General features: G+C 39.9%; 1 protein-coding gene and 1 long non-coding RNA gene across 5 annotated transcripts in view; one reads left to right on the top strand and one right to left on the bottom strand.

Moving 5' to 3' along the window:
* Nucleotides 1-3,667: 3,667 nt before the first annotated feature.
* Nucleotides 3,668-9,057, bottom strand: LOC124867453. The gene is made up of 2 exons (XR_007038061.1): nucleotides 8,924-9,057; nucleotides 3,668-3,795 (listed from the first exon to the last, which is right to left on the bottom strand). It is a non-coding gene; the product is annotated as an uncharacterized LOC124867453 (long non-coding RNA).
* The window catches only part of clstn1 (calsyntenin 1), a 43,705-nt gene continuing 23,119 nt past the window's right edge, over nucleotides 4,769-25,354 (top strand). For 2 of the 4 annotated variants that reach the window (XM_047363890.1, XM_047363874.1), the window contains exons 1-4: nucleotides 4,769-5,032; nucleotides 20,643-20,765; nucleotides 23,324-23,353; nucleotides 24,741-24,936. In XM_047363890.1, coding sequence (XP_047219846.1) covers nucleotides 4,951-5,032; nucleotides 20,643-20,765; nucleotides 23,324-23,353; nucleotides 24,741-24,936 — 431 coding nt within the window. In that variant the 5' untranslated portion in view covers nucleotides 4,769-4,950. The remainder of the gene's footprint in view (nucleotides 5,033-20,642; nucleotides 20,766-23,323; nucleotides 23,354-24,740; nucleotides 24,937-25,354) is intronic. The other 2 variants (XM_047363899.1, XM_047363881.1) reach the window with 1 other exon arrangement.

The raw sequence follows: 25,354 nt of genomic DNA, 5'->3' as shown, positions 1-25,354 counted from the left end.
CAAACAACCATGCACACACTCATTCACACACCTAAGGGCAATTTAGAGACTCCATACAGAAAGACTTAAGAAAGAAATGCTTAATTATAAAATTTGCATTACATTTATATTGAAACAATAGCTGTTTACACCTTCTTCACTGTACAAAGGGACAGCCAGAGAGCTTACACTAGTAGACCAGGCCTCGTCGAGTAGAGTTGTTACTAATAGAAAAGGGCCATAAGAGCAGAAAACAATGCTTTGACAGTCATGGCAATCCTTAAACAGTGGGGCTTTTAGTCAAGTGTGTGAGATGTTCTGCAGGAAGTAACACGGTTCTGATTATTCACTGATGTCTCACACCTTTTCATCAAACCTTTTTACTGCTTAGCATTGTTTCCCAAAGACATGACAATGGCCACTATCTCTTCCCTGGAGTGCTGGACATCTGTGAGAGAAGGAAATGTTCACTTTCCCTCCGCCACTTCATGTGTTGCCAAGCTGGGAACAAATAAAGCACTGTTCTTCAGTTCTGCTGCTGCTCTGAAGTCTATAGACTCTTCCTGTTTATAGACCCATCACTTAATTGTGGTTTCACACAACTCCAGTCATTCTTCTCTCTTTACATGTGATGATTGCAGCTGTCAGGTCAGTGGAGCATCAAGGTTTGCCCTTCTGGACACTTTCAAGGGTTATATAGGTTAGTTTATGTTGCTTTAAATTATTATTTTTTTTGCAGTTGAGGTCAATAAACAGAGGGGTGCTTTACAGTGTATTATCAGCAGGATGCACCAAATAAATAGGCTTAAATTCACAACAGGAATTTCAATATGGTTTTGTTTTTGAGTGTTTCTCTGACTTGTAATAGCCTAAAACAAAGCTACATTTGCATGAGTAGAATGCATGTTTATATTGCTCAGTGTGATGCAGATTTTGCAATGTATGTGCTGAAATACTCTGTGATTGCCTTGCATTTACTCCTTAGGGGTGCTATCTGTTTTGGAGGGTGTTGATTAGGAATTAGCTCCCAATTTGCAATTCAGGGGACGCTATTCTCACATTGCTATGCAGGCGTTGTAGTGTTACAGCAGCAAGGATTGTTTGAAGTTTCTACCACTGTGGGAGAGTTTTTCTTTTTTTTTAGTTGTCTTCTGTAGAGTGAGCTTTCAGACTAAAGAATATTAATAACTTCTTAAATCTCTTCAGAGTGGGGCAATATGTGTTTTAGTATCTTTAGCCTACGTCGTGTACTTAGACAGGTTCTACTTAAGTAATTGATTGTTTCTACAAGTCTGGCAGTAACCAGGTCTTGGTCTGGCTAGTGAAACTGAACTCAACTTTGCAAAACAATTTGGGAATCACAGCTAATTCATAATTTCACGTAGAGCCAGGTTGATTTGGCTATTTTTCTCCTTAAATAATAAAAACTGCATTAGTGTTAACTCAGGTTATGTTCAGCTGATATTACATTTATACGATAATTTGAAACATCTATGTGTAAAAATGTGTTTAATACCTTTACAGTCTAGTATTTAATTTAATTTAATTTAATTTTTTCTCATCTTTTAATTATACCCAGAATTTCAGAAAGTACTGACTAACCAGAATTAAAACTTTGTTCTGATCTGAATTGCCAGTGTAGAATCCTGTGTTTAATGCAGCCAGGCACTTATGCATGATCACTGGATTGTATTGGAGGAGGGGTTTGGCCCCAGCCCTTGGTCTCAGTTTAGCCGTCTGTGCTAAAGTGGCTGCATGCTCCCACAATAACATCACTGACGTCACTGGCTACCGTCGGACTTCTGATGCCTTCAGGCTCAAATGTCAAGCTCGGAATTTGGGCTACTGCTACATTTATCTTTAAACGTCATCTATGAAACAAAACTAAATATGTATAAAGTTTAATGAACATTGGTTTGGGTTTAGCAATGTTAAATTGAGATTTTTGCACATATTTTCAAACCCCCAGACTTTGGTAGAAATGCAAACCATGACCTGGACTTGCTTTGATTTATGTTTTATAACACTTTTAAAATTCATAACTGGATGAGGGACAATGTTATTCCAGATCCATTCTGCAAATGTGAATGCTTTTGGACTTGTTGTAGAAACTACAACACTGCTTGTTGCTTTCTGTACATAAATCAACAAGTTATCTGTTAAACCCGGACAGCTTAATAGACGTGTGGTTCTGAACTGAAGCATCCTGTTGAAGTCGATTTTGTTTTTATGTTTAAACATTTGTATCTTATATTTAAATGTACTGCTTGTGTTTATGTGTAAATAGCCTGACTCTGGGTGGTAATAAAAGACTGGGGGACTTTTCTGATCCAGTCAAACAAGAGGGAGGTTCCTCACCAGCAGCTGTGCTGTAAAGGTTTAACTGCATGTTGCATCGTTGCACATTCAGTCAGACTGTAAAATGACAGGTGGTGGTTTTCTCAGCCGACTCAGCAGATATCTGCAAACAAAACATGTAAAACATGCTTGGGAACATCCATTCCTTTTGACTGAGGCACATTCTCTTAGAGTGACATTTAAACATTACAGATAAAAGAGACTTCAACAAATCACCTTTAGGTTGATGCATTTTTTTAAACTTTGCACCACAGCATCCACATTACAGCTGGTTTCAAATTGTTTCACATGCATGACCAATTCCTCAGATTTTGAGTAGATATGATATGAATAAGATGAAAGTATTTTAGAGACCAGGTAATACAGAGTGAACAATTTCATATATATCTATATATATTATATTGGAACAACAAACAGTGTTGCCAACTCTCACTCTTCGGGAATGAGACTCAACCTTTTCCTCTACGTATTTTAGGTTGTTGCTTTCACACAGTGTCACCAAACTTTATACTTTTGAATGTTTCAAAATTCAATTCAATTCAAAAATACTTTATTAATCCCAAAGGGAAATTAAATGTTGTTGTAGATGCTGATGGCTGTGGGCAGGAAGGATCTCCTGTAGCGGTCCGTCTTACAGCAGATCTGAAGAAGCCTCTGACTGAAGACACTCTGTAGTTGTAGGACAGTCTCATGAAGAGGATGCTCAGGGTTCTCCATAATGTTCTTCATTTTATGAAGAATCCGTCTTTCCACAATGATCTCCAGAGGTTCCAGAGGAGTCCCCAGAACAGAGCCAGCCTTCTTTATCAGCTTGTTGAGCTTTTTTAAGTCCCTGGGTCTGATGCTGCTTCCCCAGCAGATGATGGCAGAAGAGATCACACTTTCCACAACAGACTTATAGAAGATATGCAGCATCTTGCTGCAAACACCAAAGGACCTAAGCTTCCTCAAGAAGTACAGTCTGCTCTGTCCCTTCTTGTAGATGGCTTCACAGTTGCATCTCCACTCTCGTCTGTTGTCCAGGTGAACACCGAGGTATTTATACTCCTCCACCACCTCCACTTCTTCTCCCATGATATAAATAGTTTTTGACTTATTCCTGTTTCTCTTAAAATCTAAAATCATCTCCTTTGTTTTAGTCACGTTCAAAATGAGATGATTGTTTCCACACCATGCCACAAAGCGGTCCACCACCTTCCTGTACTCATCTTCTTGTCCATCTCTGATCCACCCCACAACTGCAGAATCATCCGAGTATTTCTGCAGATGACAGGAGTCTGTCTTGTACTGGAATTTCCATGAAATCTTAAAGATCCCCAAGATTTTTAAAAAAAAGAGCATCATACATACAACTGCCAGACATGGTGATGGTGGTGGGATGGTCTGGGACTTATTCTGCTTCGGGGCCTGAATAACTGGGAGCGACTGATGGAGCCATGAATTCTGCTCCAGAAAACCCTGCAGGAGAAGGTTGGGCCATCAGTTTGTTAAGCTCAAGAGTTCTCGGTTATGCAGCAGGATAATGATCTGAAGCAAGCCATTAAGTTAATCTCTGAAGGGTGAAAAAAAACGTACAATATCAAAACAAAGGCTGTGGAATGGTCTAATCAAAGTCTGGACTAAAATCTAATGCCATTGTGTGATGTTAAGCAGGCCATTAATGCTCAAAAACTCACCAATGTGGTTAAATTTAAACAATTCTGCAAGGAAGAGTGGGCCAGAATTTCTCCACATTTATGTAAAAGACTCATTGCCAGGTATCACAAATGCTTGACGGCAGCTAATGCTGCCAAGGGTGGCACAACCAGCTATTAGGCTTAGGGAGGAATTACATTTTATTTACAGAAAAAATCACTCAAAAACTGTTGTTTGTGTTTACTCTGGTTATCTTTATCGAATATTAAACTTTGTTTAATAATGTGCAACACTTAAATATGACAAAAAAAAAATCAAAAACGAGCAAATTAGGGGACGAACTCCAGACCGCTCCAGTCTAATGTATTTTGCTTGCAAGTTAAATGATAGAAACTGGAATTACATGATGGACAAAGAGTGTTGCATGTTCCCACTTGGACAATTTCTGCAGCAGGGAAATCACTCCCTTCATTTAAATGTAATATTTTCCACTGGTTACTGTGATTCCGTCTTTGTGGGATCAGTAAAAAAAATTTAAGTAAAATTAATTTACATTTTCTAGGGAATAAACTACAATCAGGTATCATTCACCAGTTTTGGAAATTATCTATTTCTGTTACTCTGTATTTAAATTGCATATTTTATTCTACTCATTTCAAGTTTAACATTTTGATATTTGTCTTTCCAATAAAACTTTAGCAACTCAGTAATGAAGGCATAAAGTAGCGTGTTCGGGCATGGCCGTGTGATTTCCGACAGCCCGCGAACGCAGCCAGCAGAAAACTGCGAGAGAAGCTGTGATTGAAGAGAGAGCAGAGCGGCGGTAGCGACGAGACGACGGCCATCTTAGAGCTGCCCTGGTAACCGACCGTCATCTCCTGGATTTAATTTTTCTTGTTCAGTATAAACGCTCTACCTGACTGACGAGGACCGAAGAAGGCTGTGTTTGACTTCCCCGCGGGTGAACTCGACGTCAGGATGCGGTTCCGAGGGAATAAACGACTTGCATCCGCAGTCGGACTGGTCCTCGGACTATTATGTGCGGTGGAGGCAGCTAAAGGTAACTAAGCTGGGATTTATCTGATCCCGTTGCGTCTCTGTGTGTGCGAGCCTCTGACAGGCTTGCTTCTGCTTTGGACCGGAGGCTGGGGGTGCTCCGTGGAGCCTCTTGGTTCTGTTCGGGAGCTGTGAAGGTGAAAACGAAGAGGTTTAGTCAGGGCTGACGGATGCCCGTCCACTAACCTGTTCATCAGCGATGGTGGGTCCGGTCTGGAGCCGCAGCGGATGGATGTGGCCGGTGGCAAGTGCATCCCGCGTCATTAGGCTCAACAATAACAACGCTGATAATCAGTTTGTAACATTCAGTTTTGAATCCCATCAGATAAAATAAAAGGTACAAGACGGCCCCTTCTGTCATCTGCATCGTTTTCTATTTTTGGGTCTTTTCTAGTCGCTTCTTTCTCCTCTTTTAATGAAGAATAAAACACGCCTCACCCCTCTGCAGAGTTTATAAATTATTATTGCCTGCTCGTCGCAGGACTCCGTGTACTTCGTCCATTTTTATTAAATAGAGTGCTGATATTATTTTTTGTAACATTCATTTATAATTACATGTTTATTTTTCCAATATGGGGCCAAATGATCGGGTTGTGGTCCCATCATGATGGGTGTTTGGTCGGCTGCAAATCTTATTCACATGTCCTTGTTTTGTCTGCGGATTTAAATATTTATGTACTCTGAAGCTTCAGCAGAAAATATCTGCACCTACTTATGGCCAGAAACTGTGTACAAAGTCGAAGTGTTGCTGCTCCCTTCTTTTGCAGCATGTGTTTATTTGCTGCAGGGAGGTCCTCCTCCCTCCTCCTCCCTGCTCCTCCCTTTTCAGAGATAAACCCCCTCCACCTTCACTGCATGCATTTATAGACGGTTTTATCCTTAAACTCCATCCTCTGGATCTCCAGAATGAGTCTCCTGATCCAGGGTGTGTAAGAGGCAGGTGTATGTTAGTCACTATCAGCAGGCCTGGGCAGCTGCCATGATAGTCTTTCATTGTTAGGGCACATGTGCCAACCAGAAATGGGAAAAGGGGGTTTGCACTCAGCTGGAAGGAATACGTCCCTGAAAAAAGACCTGTAGTAAATTTTCTTCACTCAAGAGGCAAAATGAGCTCCCTTTTAAATGTTTTTAAACGTGCATGTGTGCTGAAGCAATTTGCATAGGACTATTATGCAGGCTTAAAAAAGTCTGGAATTTGATTTTACAAGTTTAGTCCAGGTAAGAAACAAAACAAGAAAAGTGTGAAAAATGTTTGAATTTCCAGATTTTACTCCTTAAAGCAAGGCTTTAGATATAAAGCTTTTAGATATAAAAGATAAAATGTAGAATCTAATGGAACGTGAAGTGGTTCTACACGGATTTATAATTCATGTTTTAGCTATGATGTGTCATGTCAACACTAAATAAAAAAAATTGCAATTTCACAGCTTTTTCGACTCCTGACCCTCTGAGATCAGGATTGACCCGAGGTTCTCAACCTAGGTCTGGTTCTGATTTTTAGCAAAGCAATGACACTGGCATTATTTGGAATAAATGGATCAAAGATCACTAACTTCAAAACTTTTGATAGTGATATATATATATATATCTATATATATTTGAAATAGTGCTTATCTAAGTTTATCCAAATACCAAAAAACAAAGTAAAATAGTCCTTTACTGCACTGCTGAATCCAAAACCAAATTCATGATTGGTGGGACATACAGATACTACAACTCAGCTACATAAACGTTAGTCCAGAAAACTGGAGAATTCTATAAAACTTGGGAATTTGTAAATTGGAAATTTGTTGTAACCATGGAAACATGCCTTTTTCTTTTTCAAATGTAGTAACCACAAAGAGATATTCAAATTATATTATTACTTATTGTATCGTTGGTCATTTATTCCATGTTTTGTTACTCTTTGTACTGAAGCTCATTTAGTAAATAAAATGGGGCGGAGCCAATGGCTGCCTGCTTCCTGCTTCCTCGGTGCTTTAAACTGAATTGTTGATAATTTGGCAAATAAGATATTTAAATGCCTTCTAAATTAATGGTGACTAAAGTTTGAGAAAAACTTGTTCTCGTGCTTCATGAACTGCTTCAAACAGCTACGTTGTGCATTGGGAGCCTGCTCGTACTTCTACTACTCTTTCACACTCAGCGCCATCGTAACGGTTGGAAAAACATCGCCGGGGGAAAAGACATAATAAAGAAATAATCTACACAGCCTATTTTCAAACGTCATTCCAATTAATATCGTTTGAAAACTCCCAAAAACTGTTGGGATTGTTACTTTTGCTTTTTTGTTTTTGTTTGATCCACGAGAGTGTCAAAAAAATACGAATAAATTAGAAAATATGATTAAATTTAGTTACTGTGTGCAATGTAGTGATGAGAATCACACCTCTTTATGTAACTGGTGTCCCGAAGGAGCCTATTTTAAACGAGTGTTTTTTTCAAGGGGAGTATTTGTGTTTCTGCCGCGGTGATTGCTGTGACGGCACGTCAGTCTTTAAACCTATAGAAAGACTGAAAAGAAGTTATAAATGGTTTATTATGATCAGTTTTATCACAATAGTGCCACAAAACATTGTGATGCCATTTTATGTCCATATCACCCACCTCTGGTTTCCATGCCAAGCAGCTGAGAATGCTCAGCTGTAACCTCATTCTCTTTGTCATCAATCAAAGGCCAAGATGGGCCGGTAATACTTGTGCTGGGTGCTGTGCGAAATGTGGCAGCTTCCCAGTCTGTATGTACAAAGTGCACCTGCTGCCTTCCCTGCTCTTATCAGGGAAAGAAAACGTGTGAAATCAACTCTCCGTGGAGGGCTTATCTTTTATAAACCAAAGGTTACCTGCCCATTTTGTGCACCGCCTCACGGCTTGTTGTCCGTCTTTTTTATTACCAGCCATCTGGCAGCGAGATGAAGAAGCCAGATACTCCCAAGGGTTTGTTCCCTTTGTGGTTCTTGGTCTTGAAAGCTTGTTAAGAAATGATTGGATGCCACTTCCATATTAAGCTGATTGAGGTAAAGGTTTAATTGAGGTCTTTTGGTAAGCATCAGAGATCCAATTTAGAGTGTATGGATCATTTCACCAGCTTCAAGAAAATGTCAGTGAAAATGAATTTTGTCGTGCTGTGCTGTTCGAAACGTTCTGTCAGCTGCTATACCTGAGACGCTTCTGGTCATTAAAGTGTTTCTCGCTTGTTTTCCAGATGTCACCCATGTAATTTATTTATTTTTCTGGACCCCCCAGCTGGGTTTGTCCCCATGTTCTCGAGTCAAACATTAGGTCTGCTGCATTGCATGGGCTTCTTCTGTGCAAACAATCAGACAAAGGGAACGCTGGCTGCTGGGAAGTTTCGTGGCTCATTCATCACTGAATTAAGTTAATTCTAGTCAAACAAATCGGATGCCCGGCTTTGTGAGGCGTTAACGTACGAGCTCTCCTTACCGGGTTGAAGCTCATTACAAACCCAAGTCAGGTGCTTCTTTCTTTCCAAGCTTCCACATGTGTGTTTTATTTCATCTTCATCAGCTTTTCTCTATTTATTCATTAAAAGACTAAACATATTTTATTGTTATAATTGCTGTGGCAATTTTGACATTTAACCGGTAAAATACTAAAAAACAGATTTTCTTTTCCTACTCCTTCCCTGCAAAAATACAGGATTCAGGAGGTCAGACTTAAAAAAAAAAAAAAAAATGGGAAATCGATGTCGGCCATGAAAAGCTCATTACGTCACGATCACAATATTTTATTTTTTTTGTCAAAAAGTAAGCGTACTTTTTTGAAATCATGCTTTATTTGTTCCACTTCCTGCCTATGTTGTTCTGTACTCTGGCAATAAATCCGTTGGAAAATCCCAGGAACAAAATGCAAGAAAAAACCAAACACCACTGACCTGAACAACCCCTTTTAGAGGTGAGGGGAGCTCAGATTTCGAACGCTCGGTGAGTGTTGCGAGAAGTCATCCCGTAAGCCCAGTTTAGACCTTGAAGCTATCGCTGATCTGCAAGTCATTGTTCTGTGTTGTGGCGATTAGAAACTACGTGAATACACACGGCTGACAATGGCTGCATTGTTTGCCCCTCTCATGCCCCTCCAGTGACAACGTTGTGTTATTCTGCATCGGTTTACACGCTTGTTTTTCCTCCGAAATGACATCGTTAAATGTCAAGAAGATAATGTTAAAGGCTTAAAGTCAGGGTATCTGTCTAAGGAAGTACTTTTTTAAATCTCTTTCACGGGTTTAGCTTTTTTCCTTGAATGCTCCGCTAACAAGGTAAATTAAGGAAATTGAGTTTTTTAGGAAAGTTATTGTAAACAGAAAGTTTCATTTACTTAGAAAATGACTTAGAAACAAACAGCAGTGGGAGTAATTGCTGCTTTTTTGTTTTAACAAAATGTAATTGGATCATATAGGCATCAATGCAGTGGTATTTTACTCTCCTTTATTTCTCACAAGTATTTTATTACAGCCCATGTTTGGTTGCAACAGGTAGCCGGTTGCATTACTAGCCTTAGTTTAACAATCATGCGTGAATCACACTCTTTGCTAAGCATACAGAGAAAACTGCACACAAGCCGAATAACAGGTTTAAATTCAGGATTTAACTTTTTCCTTGTGTTCCTTGTGTTGCTGGCAAACAAAACTGTTACTTGTAGGAAGATTGTCTGTTGTATTTGAGAAAATAATAAAGTCCAACAGATAAAAATCACCCCATAGGATGCCTGGTGGGCTGTACCAACATCCAGATGCTATTAAAAGATCTTTGGTCCGTGGCTCAAATCAGTTGTATATTTGTTCAGAAATCAGTTCCAGACAGTGCTAGGAAAGTAGGATATAAATGTTGACGTTGCTTTTGTGTAAACCAATTAGAACCATCAGTGTTTCCCTTTTTTTAATTTGCTCTAAATAACAGTTTATTTACCAAACACTGAGGGTCCTACATGTTTTCCAGAGTTTTCTCACAGTGAAAGGCTTTCAGGGGCTGGGCTCTTGACTGAGCGGCATGTAACAGTGTGGTCACTGTTTGAGAGATCACAACTCAAGCCCCTCAAGAATGTGCGTATTAGATAATCCCCAAGTGCTAAGACGCTGAGGCATTTTGATTTGCTAATTTGTCTCTGAGGGTCTGAGACCGCTGGACTCTTATTTGGGTCGGCGGTGACTTTCTGCTCGTTGGTGCCTTTCCGAGCTGAATGGGAGCAGTGAACTGTTAAGCAAGGGTCATTCGGTTGTGAATATTAAGTTGGCCAGATGACTAGGAAGTTGTCAGTTACCGAGAAGAGAAGTAAACAATTTAGTTTATTGCTTGTTTTTGTGAGAAAGCATCAATTCGGGGGTTATGTTTTTTATTTTTTATTTCAGTTGTATAAAAAAATCTTAAAGCAAAAATATTGTTTTCTTTATAAATTGTTGCCTTTGAAGTTGAATTTATTATCTTATGAATAAGTAACCATATGTAAAGGTCGCATTTTCAGGACTAAATTCACTATTTTCCATATTTTCCTTCCTTCTTTCAGCTCCCATATTTAAAGCCTGTCTTCTATTAATTTAATGTTTATATTTTAAAATGAATGAATTTTGGGAAGTCAAGTCTGGAATTTCTTACATGCACAATGTGTAGGAATTATTTTTCTGTGAGAAAACAGTATCACAGTTGGGATGTGCAGCTTTTCTGGCTGACTAGCGCTCCCCTGAGTCCTGCTGTTTCCAGGCAAAAGAAAAGGGCCACAGCAGAGCTATTCACAACGGGGCGTATTCACATTAAGACTCCGGTTCCATGGGAAACCGGTAACCAGAGAGCAAGTTACCCGCTGCAGGCCAGCTACACTTAGAGCCCGTTTAGAGCTTGATCGTCTCACTCTTCCTTACTGCTGCTGTAGTGCAGTTCACACAGAAAGCTGATTGAGTTGCGTTTAAGGTTGCAGAGTCTCCAGCCCCCCTCTTCAGAAGAGCTCTGCGGTCATCCAGGGCGTGTCGGGGCCGATGGGCGGCTGTGAGTGCACAGAGAACAAACAAATGTTGCCTGGCAGGGGAACTGAGAAGCTTTCCTGTCTGAGTTCTGAGTTTTGGGAGTCTGGGCCCCTGAGGCCCCAGCCTTCCATTACGGGTTCTGGGGCCTCACAGAACAGTCCCAGGTTTGTGATGGAAGCGACTCGGGTTAACGAGCTCACAAACTTGCAAGGCCAGACAAACAGAGAAGTGTGACGGCTGTTTCAGACCGAGAGCAGATTGTTCATTGATTATTCCTGGTCCACTTCTCTCTGGATAACTGAAGTTTTTCACTGGGTCTGATTTGCATGCCTCCACTTCTTCGGCTACTGTGTCTATATGTTTTTGCTGACTTAATAAGGCCTTGAGCTGCATTCGAAACCGCCAGAAGGCATCTTGCTGTTTGTTGAAAGTACACCTGTTACTAATGCTTTGTTCCTGGTTCATCAGTTACATTTTTAACTTTTTTGCATTCAGAATGTCCCAGACTATTTCTGGAAACACTTGAAAGTCTTTGTCTGAGCGTAGATAAAACCTCCTTGAGCATGCTGCTCCAGCTAATAAGACAAGTATGAACAACCAGGCAACAGAGGAGCTTTATTTAGCCTCAAACAATGAGACTGCCAGGCTACTCTGGAGAGCATTCTGCCAATAACACTGCCTTTGGTTAGCAGTTTTCAGTCCTACTTATCAATTTATTAGCAATTCTTGTAATCCAACATTTACTGTGGTTACTCAGGATGTTTAATCTACATGCATTATTGCTTATATACTCAAGCATAGTAAAATACATGCATGCTACACTGGGCATTTGTTTGTTCATGTAACAACCACAAACTATTAATCTTCATCCTGAGCTGGCCAACTTGTCAGTGAAACATGGTGGTGGCACCATCATTCTGTGGGGACGCTTTTCCTCAGCAGGTCAGAATTGATGGGAAGGTGGTGGACGCTAAATTCAGGGAAATACTGGAGGAAAACCTGTTAGAGGCTCCAATAGAGCTCGTGTTCATCTTCCAGCTGGACAGCAAACCTAAACCCACCAGAGCGACAGTATTATGGTTTGCATCCTTTCCACCGGTCTGACTGAGCTTGATCTGTTTTGCAAAGAAAGTTTATAAGGCTCGACTTAGGAAGGCAGAATGCGAATGCATACCGCCTAGGTTTTAATCTGTAAAATAACATTTATATTCTTGTATAATTTTTAATGGGCTACTTTGTGTTAGTCTATCACATAAAATCCCAATGAAGTACGTGGAAGTTTTTGTTATTGTAACTTGACAAAATGGGAGGAAGTGAAAGACCTTTGCAAGGCTCTGCAGATATGCAGTTTCTGTGCTTGTTATCAGTGTGGTATTTTATTAATTATAGTTTGACAATAGAACCAGAACAGTTTTGACAGGTATAAACAAATACCATATTGTTTTTCCATCAAATCGCTGTGTCTTCCCTTTTTATGGTTTGTATTAGAGCTTCAGCCGTGATGTGATCAAAGAAGATAATTCGCAGACTCCTGCCATACCACTTGGGCTAGATCAATGAAGCAGAGCTCCACAACCGCAGCACAGCCTCAACATGTGACTGCAGCACCATTATTACACAACAAGCCCTCTGAGGTTCGCTGGTATTATAACCCCTCATCTGATAATCACAGGCCATTGCCACAATGTGGACAATTCTGTTATTTCTCCTGAGCAAACAGCAGACTGTGGCCAGATATGATGTATTTTATTAATCAGGACGGGTACTTGGGCTCATGCAACTAATGGATCTGTGAGAAACCTCTGGCAAACGCTCGAGATAAAGCTTAGTTAATTCTCTCTTAGGGAAACAGTCTTGGATTTTCCGCCACATGCTATTAGAGTTGGAGTTGTTGTTTCACTGATTTGTTCCCCGTGTCACAGAGATGCACTGTCTCTAACAGCGGTGCTTTAAATGGTGAGTCGGTGAGCTGGCGGCCTATTGAATCTCAGGATTACCAAGACCTATTGTGTCCTTAACATTCTAGCAGGAAGTGTTTCACACGGCTAATAGGTCAAACTGTATAGGTTAGGGGTTCAGGGACAGAGAAGGCCTACCATAACAGCGCTCTGTCTTTGTGTCCATGTGAATGCTTGCTACGTTACTTCGTTCACTGGGGTTGTGATGGGATAATCTAGTCTGGGTTGTAGGTTTTTAAATTGAGCTGTTTTAACAGAAAACAGGGAAACGGCCCTTTACATCTGGTAATGAAATCCAACCGTTGTGCAAACATTTCCCTTCTAAATGATTGTGCATTCAGATGTCCTGAAGACAGAATGTTTTTAAATCTCTCTGGAAAATCTAGAGTTGTGTCCAGAAAAGTTGAGATAATTCACATGGAAGATGTGCAGAAGCTCTGGACAGATGTTCTTTCAGACAAAAATATGACGCCAATATTTGCAGCGTTGTGATTCAACCCCAACCCTGGCTCTACTATCCTATTATTGGGGCCACATGTAGTCATAATTCAAAGCCTAAATGTTATTTATACTGAGAAATAATTAGAGATGCACTTTTATGTGCTTTAGTACACACAAACTAATTTGTGTAAAATTTGCGTTAGTTCAGTCAGACAGTCATTTAATCCTTATTTATATACCCCTTTCTTAACATTCACATATATTAAGATGCTTCACACAGTCAGAATTGAGCAACATTGACTAATATGCAGATTTACTTACTGGCTTATGGTTCGACTTGGACGTACAGCTACTGAATCTTACTGGTAAAAGCAGGCTCAGCAAATTTTACTCATAAGGCTTAAAAAGAAAAAGTTTAAATCCAATGTTAGAAAATAGAGTGATCATTAATTAAATGCTACAAACATTGACCTCAATTACTGTAGGTTCACTGATAGAGGTAATCATTTTCTAAATAAATGGATTACAAGATTATCCTCATTTATGCACCAGTGCATTTATTCTCAACCTTTATCTGATTTTTGTTTTTTTAATGCAAAAGGAAGGAATCGAAGATAATGCTGTTGGTTGATGCATTGACAGACCAAAAAAGGTTGAGGTTCTCAGTTCTGATTCATTTGATCATCTGATGTCTATTTGAGCTACCAGTCGCTGTTCAGAGCCAAACCAGGGAAATTTGGCAGACTGACTGATTGATTAGAGCCTCAGTAATCAGTCATATTCAAACAGAGGAAAGAAACTGTTCATATGAAGCAAGTTGTTTATTGTACAGCAGGAATCTTGAAGAAAAAATGGTGTGTCATGAAAAGGACCCTGTCCAGGTGGCAGAGCCGGTCACTGGATGATTAGGCCCTAATATGCCTCTTTTCCATTCACGGATCCTGCACCACACGGCTCCACTCCACTTGTCCTCACTCTACCTGTTGTGTTTCCAGTGACACACTGACAGCAACCAAAACGCGCGTCTTTATTTTTCCGAGACACCATGGAGCTGCATCTGCATTTTGCAGTCTCATTGTTGCACCAAAGTTAGACTTGCTGGTTGCTTGTGAGGATTTCATGGCTTACCTGTAGTGTACCGAGTTTGGAAAATGGTGGATGCTTTTCAGCTTACAGACTTATACGGCTGACCCGCGCCCATGGTCCATCAGTAAACAACAGTATGTTCACATCAGATTTCAGCTCCAATGGGACCTACGTCTGAACACGTATAAAAAAAAAAACAGTACCGGGCAGGAAAATCCAGTAATGGAAATGGTCCTAAAGCGGACTGAGTAGAGTAGAGCCCAGGAAGAAAGTGGGTTTTGTAAAAAGTTAGTACTTTATCCTTTTCTGTCTGTTGACGAGGCAAGTGTAATATTGAACCTCCTCACTCCAAACCATTGCTAGCCTCCTGAATTCAACATTTGTTTGTCATTCTTATGTTTTCTTCCCAAATGTGCATAATAAAAACTTGGCAGGGGACACCATTTACTAATTGTTTTTTATTTTTTTGACTTTGTGAGTGAATGTGGCATTCCTTGATAGGATTAAATGCTACTGGCTTTATTTGCTGTGTAACAGAATTGGATGGGAGGCCGTTGCTGAGTTTGGAGGATGCTCAGTAGCCCACCATCTTTGCTCAGAGGGCCACAGCTTGATATTTGTATTTTACTTTTCCAGTATCTGTAGTACTGTGGTGTACTGAGTTCCTCGTTCTGGTCCTGCATGAAGCAAGCTTCTTTATAATGCATGTTTTATAAAGTCACCCTCTGTATGTGTGGATATCAGCTGTGTTTGTTTGGTTAGTATTTCATTTTTAACCATTTTGTGGCACTAGTGACCTTTATTTTTTAAAAGTAGACAAACAGGAAGTGGGGTGGAGAGAGGGGGAAGACATGCAGCATAGGTTTTCAGGCCTATATATCCAGCATTAATGATTCAACTTTAAGTTCGAGATAACTTACGACTCCCCTGATCCTCGCTGAGAGGTTTCTGAAAAACGTGAAAGGCTCAGGAGAAATCAAACCAGGGACGGCTGCGTCGACGACTGAGTATATGGGTCACATGCTCTACCGCTACGCCACGCGCCTTGCCTGGTTAGTATTTCTTTTAACAAAACATGGTTATGCTGCAAACTTAAGCACGTCTGTTGTGGGAAAATATTTCCCCCTTTATAATTCAGTGTTTTCTTAATCTTTTCTCACATACTCTTAGAGGGAATGAGGCTTTTGTTTGTTCATCAAGGCAGCAGAATTGCTTTAAAGGCATTGTTCACTTTGTTTATATCCACAAAGTGTTATGTAGCAAATATAATTGCAGCATTCTCCCAGCCTAATGTGTTTTGCTCACATTTTACTTTAATATATTCTCAGAAAGCAGGATTTTTTCCGTGGATCAGCTTTGTAACGCATTGCTCTTAAGATTTTAGTTTACAGCAGTTCTGCACTTAGAGTCTTTCCTCTTGCCCTTTTTAAACCGGAAAATAATTAACAGTTAACCTGAGAGAAAAATGAATAACAGCCCACGCACTGAAAGGAAATGTGGTAATCGTTGAGCTTCTTCAAGCTTTGACTTGTTGGATGTTGAATACATTTTAATACAAGTTTTAATAGAACGCAACAGGTTTCTTTTTACCTTTTTATTATTAAAAGGACCGATCAGGCCCGTACCAGCCGATACCGATTTCTGGTTTTTGTCACAGATTCCAAGTTTGGCAGATTCCTATTTTCTTTTTGAGCACTAAAACACATGCAAACCCATCTGTGTAAACATTGATTCAATAACAACCTTTCTCCATAAAATAAATAATATACCTCAGGTTTTTTCTTAAACCTGTTCAAGTTTTAAATCCACCAGAAAATTAGGGAATTGCAACAATATTCCCATTTATGTATCTTAACATGTCCCTAACCTTTATCAGATTTTTTTTACTAAAATCACAATGTCCATCCATCATTTATACCCGCTTGTCCATGCAGCGTCGTGGAGGAGCTGGTGTCTATCTCCAGCAGTCATTGGCCGAGGTCAGATCAAAGTTTATTAAACAACATTTGATTGGTCAAGTGAAAGTTTTTAGTTTGTTGCATTTTAAATGAACGGGGGGAAAATCCGTTTCTATTTTCTTTTTGTAAGTGATCTTCTCATCAGCAGCCAGAGCTGATTGAATTTGCTACCAAATTGTCTACAAAATATTCACTGCAGTACATGATTTTCTGCATTTATCAGTGATCTGTATGAATATAAATTAGCAGATTTTGATGATGACAGTATCATAGTCTTCATTAATTTGAGATTTTAAACTTTAAATTTCTGAAAGGGGAAATCCTCTAAGTGAAATATAATCGCCTCCCAGGGTGCATTGCTTCTAAACCATAATCTTACTCCTTCATAAATCCTTTGTACTACTATTGCCTCCCGTTTTCTTGCATATAATAACATAAAAAAGGTTTGTATGAAACACAATAAAGTCTGCATTTGTGCAAATTACGTCTTTGTTTTTGAGTGTGAACGAGCCTCTATTCATTGGAGGCTTGCAGGGAGGGGTGATAACGCTGTCTTGTCAAAGTGGGCCTCTTTGGGATTTTCACAACAATGAGTTTCATGTTTTAAAAGAAATGTTATAGAGTTTATTTCATGCTGAAAGCATATGAATTAGTCAGACTTGGATTGTATCTGCAATGCACAGCAGCGCTGTAGTAGAGCTTTTGAATTCCTCATTGGTTGTGTGGGTTTGCCTCTTTTGTTTTCATGCTGACACTTACTTGTGTGACATTCTTCCACTGTTTGCCTTCTGTGGATGTATGCACTCACTTTTGTTTTAGTGGATCTGGGCTGCCAATCTCAGGCCATTGTTGGGAACTAGCCTCGTGTGTCGGACTTTGCTTGGCTTATAGAGCTGAGTTAATGTGCTTTGAGTTTCCTTCATTTAGTTTAGGCTGAGAGAGGTTTGGTTGTCTTCAAGGCAGTATTTGTTTGTTCATCCATTTTACATATTCATCCTTGTATTCAGTCTTTAATTATTTATAAAATTGGCCCAAATTGGATAGCACACTCATCTAATCTAAGTCTGGAAAAAGTTTTAATTTAGACAGAAAAAATCTTTAGGACGCCATCTTGGTTGGTTGCCATGTTTTTTACTTTACTGAAATGCGCAGTAACTACTCTTCAGAAGCAGACCTGGCTCACCAAACTTCAAAGATATAGGCCTCAAACAGTTCGTGGTCAAACAAGAGGCCCACATGTGACCCCGCTCAGAGTAACTGTAACTCTGTGGAAACTAAAGCTGATTATTGGTGCAGTCTGGCCCGGCAATCTGTCTAAAGACATTCACTTCACTTCAGGTCAATAATCACTTAGCAAAGTGATTTATCAAACTTACTGGTAAGTATGTCAAGTTTTTCATTTAGAGGACAGGATTTAACCAGGCCTATTGTCTGAGATATTAGGCAAAGTGAAAAAAACTTTTATTCTGATGATTTTTAGTCAGTAATGCAGTTGAGATTTTTGGTTTTTCTGGTACAAGCTTCCAGGAATCTTTTTGGCATGTTATGTCCGTTTTAGTTTGCATCCCAATCTTTCCTCAATCTATTTCATGTTGCAGGTGCTTTGATATTATGATGTAAAAAAATTGCATATTACTCTGTAAGTGTCAAGTGTAGATCACACCAACTCGATTCAAGTATGTTGTCATTAACTTTTAGTGATTGTGCAATCAGTGATATTTACACAACTGCAGTCGATCCAAGTATTGCCGAGGGATATTTAATGCTATCTGAAAACATCTGCATCCTTTCTAACTGCATTATTTGTTTTTTGTTTTTTTGTACAGTCTAGTCTGTTTGAAGCTCAAGGTGTAGCACATTTGGATAATAGGACATCTAACATGTTGTTAGTCAGTACACGTGCAGCAGTGCTGTCTTTTTTCTGCAACAATAAGCACATGCAGATCTTTTTTTCACCAACCAACAACACGAGTAATTCAGTTTGGATTAACCTTTTTGACCCTCACAGAGTATTTGCAAAAAGGTTTGATTTGTTCAGTCAGACGGCCTCAGTAAACTGGTTATTGACCTTCTGCTTTGCTACTGGCAATAAATATATTAATTAGTGTGCTAAAACTCAAAAGTTCTGATAATTAAAGCTTAAATGTCCTGGGACTTTGTAAAAGCGTCCTGGAGGCTGTAATGGGAATACTGTGATCGATGCTTAAGTCGTTTGTCAAAACTCTATCTTTCTAATTGTAATTTTGCCTAAATAGTTTGAGTGTAAAAAGCCAGATTAATTTAAAGGCACATCTGGAAACACAAAGCATTCCACCACTGATTCAATATATTTAACTTCCATTAAATAATTTTCAATTTCAGATAGATTATGTCACCGAGGAGCATCCTACGCAACATTTGGCAACGTTGTGCTGCAGTCGATCATTTCCTGCCATTGATTGTGTAGGCTGTAGCAGCAGGTTGTTGTTTCCATCAATGTGGTGCATGAAGGGATGGTCGAGTCACGTTGAATAATTTGAACGGGAACAACAAGCATTGTTTTATGGCCTAAAAAATTAAACGGTGTTCTTTTTGTTTGAACAGGAACAGCTTTTTGTGCTATTTTTGATCAGATTAGTTAGAAGTTCTAGGTGGTAGTTTGTACCACCACCTGGATGTATGGAAAAAGAAAATAATTATTTTTTTACCAACTTTCATTTGTAAGTAAAGAAACTGTTCATTTAAACAGAAGAATCAAACTTCCAGCATGACATGACTTGGGAATGATATTTTGTTTGTATCTCTGCACTGGTGTCCTCTTTGTTCTAAATGGGCCCAACATAGTTGCTATCATTTTCTTAAAGTAAATCCACCTACAACGCACATATTTATTATTTCTTTATAATCATTTATTTTTTAAAGACTTTCTGACCTGCCACATAAGGCTACAAAGTCTGAAAACGTCTCCTCTGCTAACAATGTGGAGCAGTAGCATGCTAACATTAGCTCCTGTCCTCTGTTTTGATGTGCCTGATTGATGGCTTGGCTCGTAAAACGTTTTTATGCTGTTTTCATTGAATAGACGTCAGACAAAATGTACAGAAAGAGTTTTTTCGCCCCTGCTTTGAAAACAAGGTGTGTTGTTTTGGAAATCGTATCTCTTGTGTTCAGTGTTAGAGCAACGTGCTGTGCTCAGGTCTGTCCTACATGTCTGAGCAGGCAGACAGAGAGCTGCAGCGGTCAACAAGGCCTGTCTGAGGTCTGTTTAAACACCTTAATTGTTACCCTGATTTGGTGAAATTCACAAATTCTACAAGATTTCACATTCTTCAGTGGATTCAAGTTCATTTGTTAAATTCCTCGATCCTGTCCACATCTTCTGCATCGTGGACAATAGAGTAGGAAAAGATTTTTGGATTTATAGACATCCATCCATCCATCCATCCATCCAAATAGATGTAATATTACAATTGCATATCAAGTTATATTGTGCAGCCTGGATTAGCTCAGTCATTATATCTCTTCTCTTCAATCTGTTGTCAGCAAATGTTACCATCACATTTGCAGATCAGTAGCACATTAATGCCATTGTTCCCTCTCGTTGTGGAGGGAGTGCACATTGGCTGTAAGAGAGCTGCATTTTTCCTGCATCACAGCTGTTTTCTGCGCCAGCCCAAATATGTCACTCACTGCAGCTTTTTCTGCCTCCGCGAGCTACAGCAGAGTCCTGTCTGCAGCTGGGATGTGGACAGAGCCCCAAACAGTCCGACTCCTGTAGCACGAAGTAGCCTGACCTTGTCTTTATCATCTACCTGATAGCACTGTTGCAGCTAACTGGTAATAATAGTGGATCAATCTGTTTGAAATAATTTTGTCTCCCATTTGGGGTTGAAAGTGAGTAAGACAGAAAGTGATTTACGTGCCCGGTCCTCGTTGGCTCTTGGTTTCTGCTGCAGGTTGTCTCTCCACTTTCTGTGGAGCTTCTAAAAATAACATTAAAAGCATCCCTTACCTCATTAAAAATGTATTCAAACTGCATGGGGGGGAGGAGGAGATAAAAGTCATACCAGCATAGCAGGAAACTCATCAGATTGTTAAAAAATAATTCTGAATATGTAAACAGGTTTCCACTTCCACTGAAGTGAAGCTGCAATCAGCTTATTTTGTCTGTGAATGTTTGGTCTAAACTGACATTTTCTCTCTCTTGCTTCCTCGCAGTCAATAAGCACAAACCATGGATCGAGACGACGTACCATGGGATTGTGACCGAGAATGATGACAAAGTTATTCTGGACCCTCCTCTAATTGCGCTGGACAAAGATGCTCCATTACGCTACGCAGGTGAGAGAGAAAATTGAATGCTGCTGCTGCTCCTTCACTAGATGATGATCAAAGCTGTAGCTGAGATTACTGTCTGGTCATTTCAGATAAAATGAAAGAGAAAGCAATATTACTCTGCTCCCCGATGCAGAATTTCTGTGGCTTTTAGACGTAGACAGTGATGTTTCGTTTTAAAGACAGATGAGGCATTATTCATATATCAAATTAATTATTCTTACCAAATGAAACAGAAAGACAGCTGTACTTAAAATGGAAGTAGAGCCTCCTATTTATCCTGAGCATTGGGCTTCATGGTTAATGTATGAAGGTCTTCCTCCCCGCCACGTGTTTCAATATAAATGAGTTTTAATTCCTCCCATGATCAAGGTTGCATCTGAGATAAACTGTGTGTCTTTTTTTAAATGTAAAAGAGCAGCTGACTCAGCTATGATGAGGTCAGGAACGTTTAATCTTACTTTGTTGCTTTAATTATGGTTCAATACTCTCTGGTAGCACACATGTGTGACTCAAAGGCATCCATACCATAAGATTTTAATGACTTGCCTTTCATACTGATGGACATCTGGCTGCCATGCCACCAGATCGACCCTTTTGATTTATCAGATCAAAATGTTGTTTTTTTTTTTTTTTTTTTGCTTGGGTTTATTCTTCCCAGTGGAGAGCCACAATTTATGAGTTTGATGTTATGAGAAAAACATTTGCTCCTGGTATTTTCAATCACATCAGCATTGACTTTGGTTTGGACTTAAAGTACCATATGAGTTCCACTATCTTTTATCTGCTGCTCACTATGATTGGTGCTCTTATTCCACTTCATATGATCACTTGTCCTGAATTACCGTGAGGCTTCAGCTTCCACATTTCAGCCAAAACAGACCCTGAAGAGGAAGGCGATAGCCTCTCTAAAGCAGAGCTCTTCATTGTTGCTGTTTTTAAGATGGCCATCTTCAACAATAAACCCCAAGAACAAAAGTACTCATTCTCTGCATGATGTTTGTCTCCCTTCACAGCGAATTAGTGCTGAATACACAGCTTGGTGCACCCACTTCTGGGGCACCCCTTTTGATGAGCGGCGTTTATGAACGGACCGTGTGTCCCTGTGAACTGGCGCTACCTCTCTCTCTCTCTCTCTCTCTGGAGGCAGAGTGAGCCGTCTGGCTTCACATGGCAACAGGGGTGAGCTGCTCCATCATGCCAGATTCCCTCCATCTGTGTCAACTAAAAGGGTTCCCTGTTAAGCCGACCCACAGGCATTTTAGAGGCCCAATCAAATACACGCCTTGAAGTCAGATCAGAGCGAATGAATCAATGTTTACCATAGAAGAAGAGTCGCTTTTTGAGTTAGCATTAATCTCAGTGTGAATCCAGCTGTTCTGTGAAGGCCTCAGAGGTTTGTTAGAGAACATTAGTGTGAAACGGCACCATTAAGACTAAGGAAGACAGCAGACAGGTCAGGGTGAAGAGGATAAAAGATAAAAGAAGTCCTGTTTACAGCTACAAGCCATGTAGGGGACATAGCAACATGTGCAAGAAGGGTCTCGGGTCAGACAAGGCCAAAATGTAGCTTTTTGCTCTACATGCAGTTAATGGTAGAAAACATCCCCCTGAACTCCCCTTCACATGGTGACACAGGGTGTGCTGCAGGATCACCATGCTGTGAGAAGCTAATGAGAAGATTAATATAGGATGATCCTGAAGAGGCTGCAAAAGACTTGAGGAGGACCAGGGGGAGGTTCACCTTCCAGCAGGACAATAGTCCTAATAATACAACCATAGCTACAATGGAATGCTTTATTTTAAAGCATATTCATGTGTTGGAATGGTCCAGTCAAATCTCAGACCCAGATCGGTTCCAGAATAGAAAATGGATGTTCACAGGCTCTCTCCATCCATTCTTACTGAGCTCTTTAGATCTCCTTATTTGGTACAGAGCCAAGGGAGTGTCAGTGAACATGAACATTGACACTGTCCATCACGTTATTAATATATCCAGCATTTATGATTCAACTTTAAGTTCGAGATAACTTACGACTCCCCTGATCCTCGCTGAGAGGTTTCTGAAAAACATGAAAGGCTCAGGAACTCCCCTAATAGAGCCATCATGTCGAGAGAGGCCATGGTTTCCGCTGTGTGGTAGGGGCCTTCACAGGAGCCTGAAATGTGAAATCCATCTATTAGCTGTGCTCGTTTTTCCTAAGGAGGGGAAAAATTAAGTAACTTAAGTGACTGAAACTCATTAATAATCAAGGTGAATGAATCACCCAAAGGCTGAAAATAGTGATCATGGCTGAAGAACAGATTTTCTTCAGTCATTCACAACATACAGTTGCTTGAAGGTGGGATTTGTTCAAATAATTTCACCTTATTGCCAGGAAAAAAACAGCTTATTCGCTAATAGAATTGCAAATAATTTCCTTTTTTTAAATTTGAAGAGACCCTTCTGCCTATCATGAGCCTTTCTCTGTGTTAGTCTACAGCTCAAGTATGTCTCTACTTTTCTTCAACGTGTCTTCTAACTTTCTTCTTATCTGGGTTTATCTCCTCTTCCCTCCATGTAGAGAGTTTTGAGGTGACCCTCACTGAAGAAGGTGATCGTGGGCTTTTTTCTTCTGCCTTGTGCTTATCTTTTTTATTTTTTGTTACTATTAACCCACTAACATAAAAGCAGCATCCACACGTTTTACACAGAAACTCCTATCATGCTCTGTAATCGACCTCGTTTGATTTTTTCTTTTTTTTTTTTTGTGCTGTTTTTGTTTCTGAAAGAGCTGAAACAGCTGGATGAAAAGTGTGATGTGGGGCTCGACTGCTTTTAGAAATATCTGTGCATGAGACATCCATTGCAGTTTGCAGATCCTAACAGTTTATCAGCTGTCACCTCGGGAACAAAAATTGCTCTAAAACCAGGAGTTCTCTGTCATTTTGTTGCCGTTTTGTCCTGCACGTTCAATTAAAATAACTTGGCAGCTTTTCAAATGTTTATTAATAAATGAAATCTAAATCCTAGCTGGAATTGACTCTAAAATTTGAAAGTTAAAAATAGATTCCTAAAGATGTTAAGCATGCTCATCGTTGGGCTTTTCTCTCACATTGCTTGAGAGCAACTCCTGCAGATGTCTGTGAATTTGCTGAGATTGTTAACTAATGCAAACTCTCTCTGCTGCAAAGCTTCTGTTTTTTTGCATCCCTTGCCTCAGTGGATCTCTTTTGAGTTAATTATCCGCCACTAATCCCTACCATTAGCATGGCTGCAGTCATTTGATGTGGATGTCAAGCAAGTTGATATTTCTAACCCCAGTTCTCATCCAGTGCTTTTTGTTTGGATCCTGTTATTAGTTCTATATGATTTCTGGGTTTATTTTGTAGTTATTTTGGATGAGAGGCAGGCAGAATTACACAGGAAGACTTTCTGTAACGGTGCAGATTATTTACTGGAAGTGTTTTCCGAAATTACGATTCTTTCACAGATTTTTTATGGGGGGTGTTGATTGATGGATTGGTGTCGTATCACCTTTTATGTTTAATTTTTATTTAATATTGTTTATGCATAATATAAGTTCAAACCTAATTCTGCTCACTTTCAATGCCTTTGTCTTTGTTCTCACTTTAAGCTTTTTCTCACGACTTTGGTTTGTTACAACATCCTGAGTACTCCTGTGAAATGGCTGTCCACGTTTTTTCAGTTTCTGCCTGCATGACTGGATGCACTGGTTTTCAAGTGGCTTGGAAATTAAAATAAAACGATCTCAAATGTCCCACACCCTCTCCCAACTACTCACCCACATGATGTGCAGTTTGGCTTCCTCCACAGACTCCATGCACTTCAGCCTACAACCCTCCTGGTTCCCAAAACCTGTGGCTGTTTATTTATTTTGCTGTTAACACGATTCTTTTTCATTTTATCTAAATTTTTAAATGTCGCAACCCTCACCAGCTATTCTGAGCGAACTCCCTTTTGACTCTCAACGTGTTCAGGTGAGATTTGTGGCTTCAGGATCCACGGGCAGAACGTCCCCTTCGAGGCAGTGGTCCTGGACAAGTCCACTGGCGAGGGGGTCATCAGGGCTAAGGAAAAGCTTGATTGTGAGCTGCAGAAGGAGCACACCTTCACCATCCAGGCCTATGACTGTGGAGAGGGCCCTGATGGTGCCAACATGAAGAAATCACACAAGTGAGTCAAGCTTGGCCAGTTCAGATGATCCTTTTCTTTTTTGATTGAGACATTGATTTCTGGAGACATGTCCTGTGGTCTGATAAAACAAAAATTGAAGTGTTTGGCCATAATGACCGTCATTACATTGAGGGATAAACAGGGAAGCTTGCAACCCTGAGAACACCATCTCAGCTGTGAAGTATAGTAGTGGCAGCATCATACTGGGTGATTGCTGCAGGAGGGAATGGTGCACTTCACGAAATAGATGCATCATGTGGAAAGAACATTTTGTGGAAATACTGAAGAAACCTCTCAATCAGCCAGAAAGTTTAAGCTTGCTAAAAAGTCTAAATTTCACAAAATAATCAGTAGAACATTTTTATTTTTTAGCAAACAGAAATAATTTTAGTATCCCTGACTGACCATTAACAGGAGA

Source organism: Girardinichthys multiradiatus, chromosome 1, assembly GCF_021462225.1.
Source record: "Girardinichthys multiradiatus isolate DD_20200921_A chromosome 1, DD_fGirMul_XY1, whole genome shotgun sequence".
Taxonomy (NCBI): domain Eukaryota; kingdom Metazoa; phylum Chordata; class Actinopteri; order Cyprinodontiformes; family Goodeidae; genus Girardinichthys; species Girardinichthys multiradiatus.
Note: the sequence above shows the minus strand (reverse complement) of the source record. Positions and strands in the feature narration are given on the sequence as shown.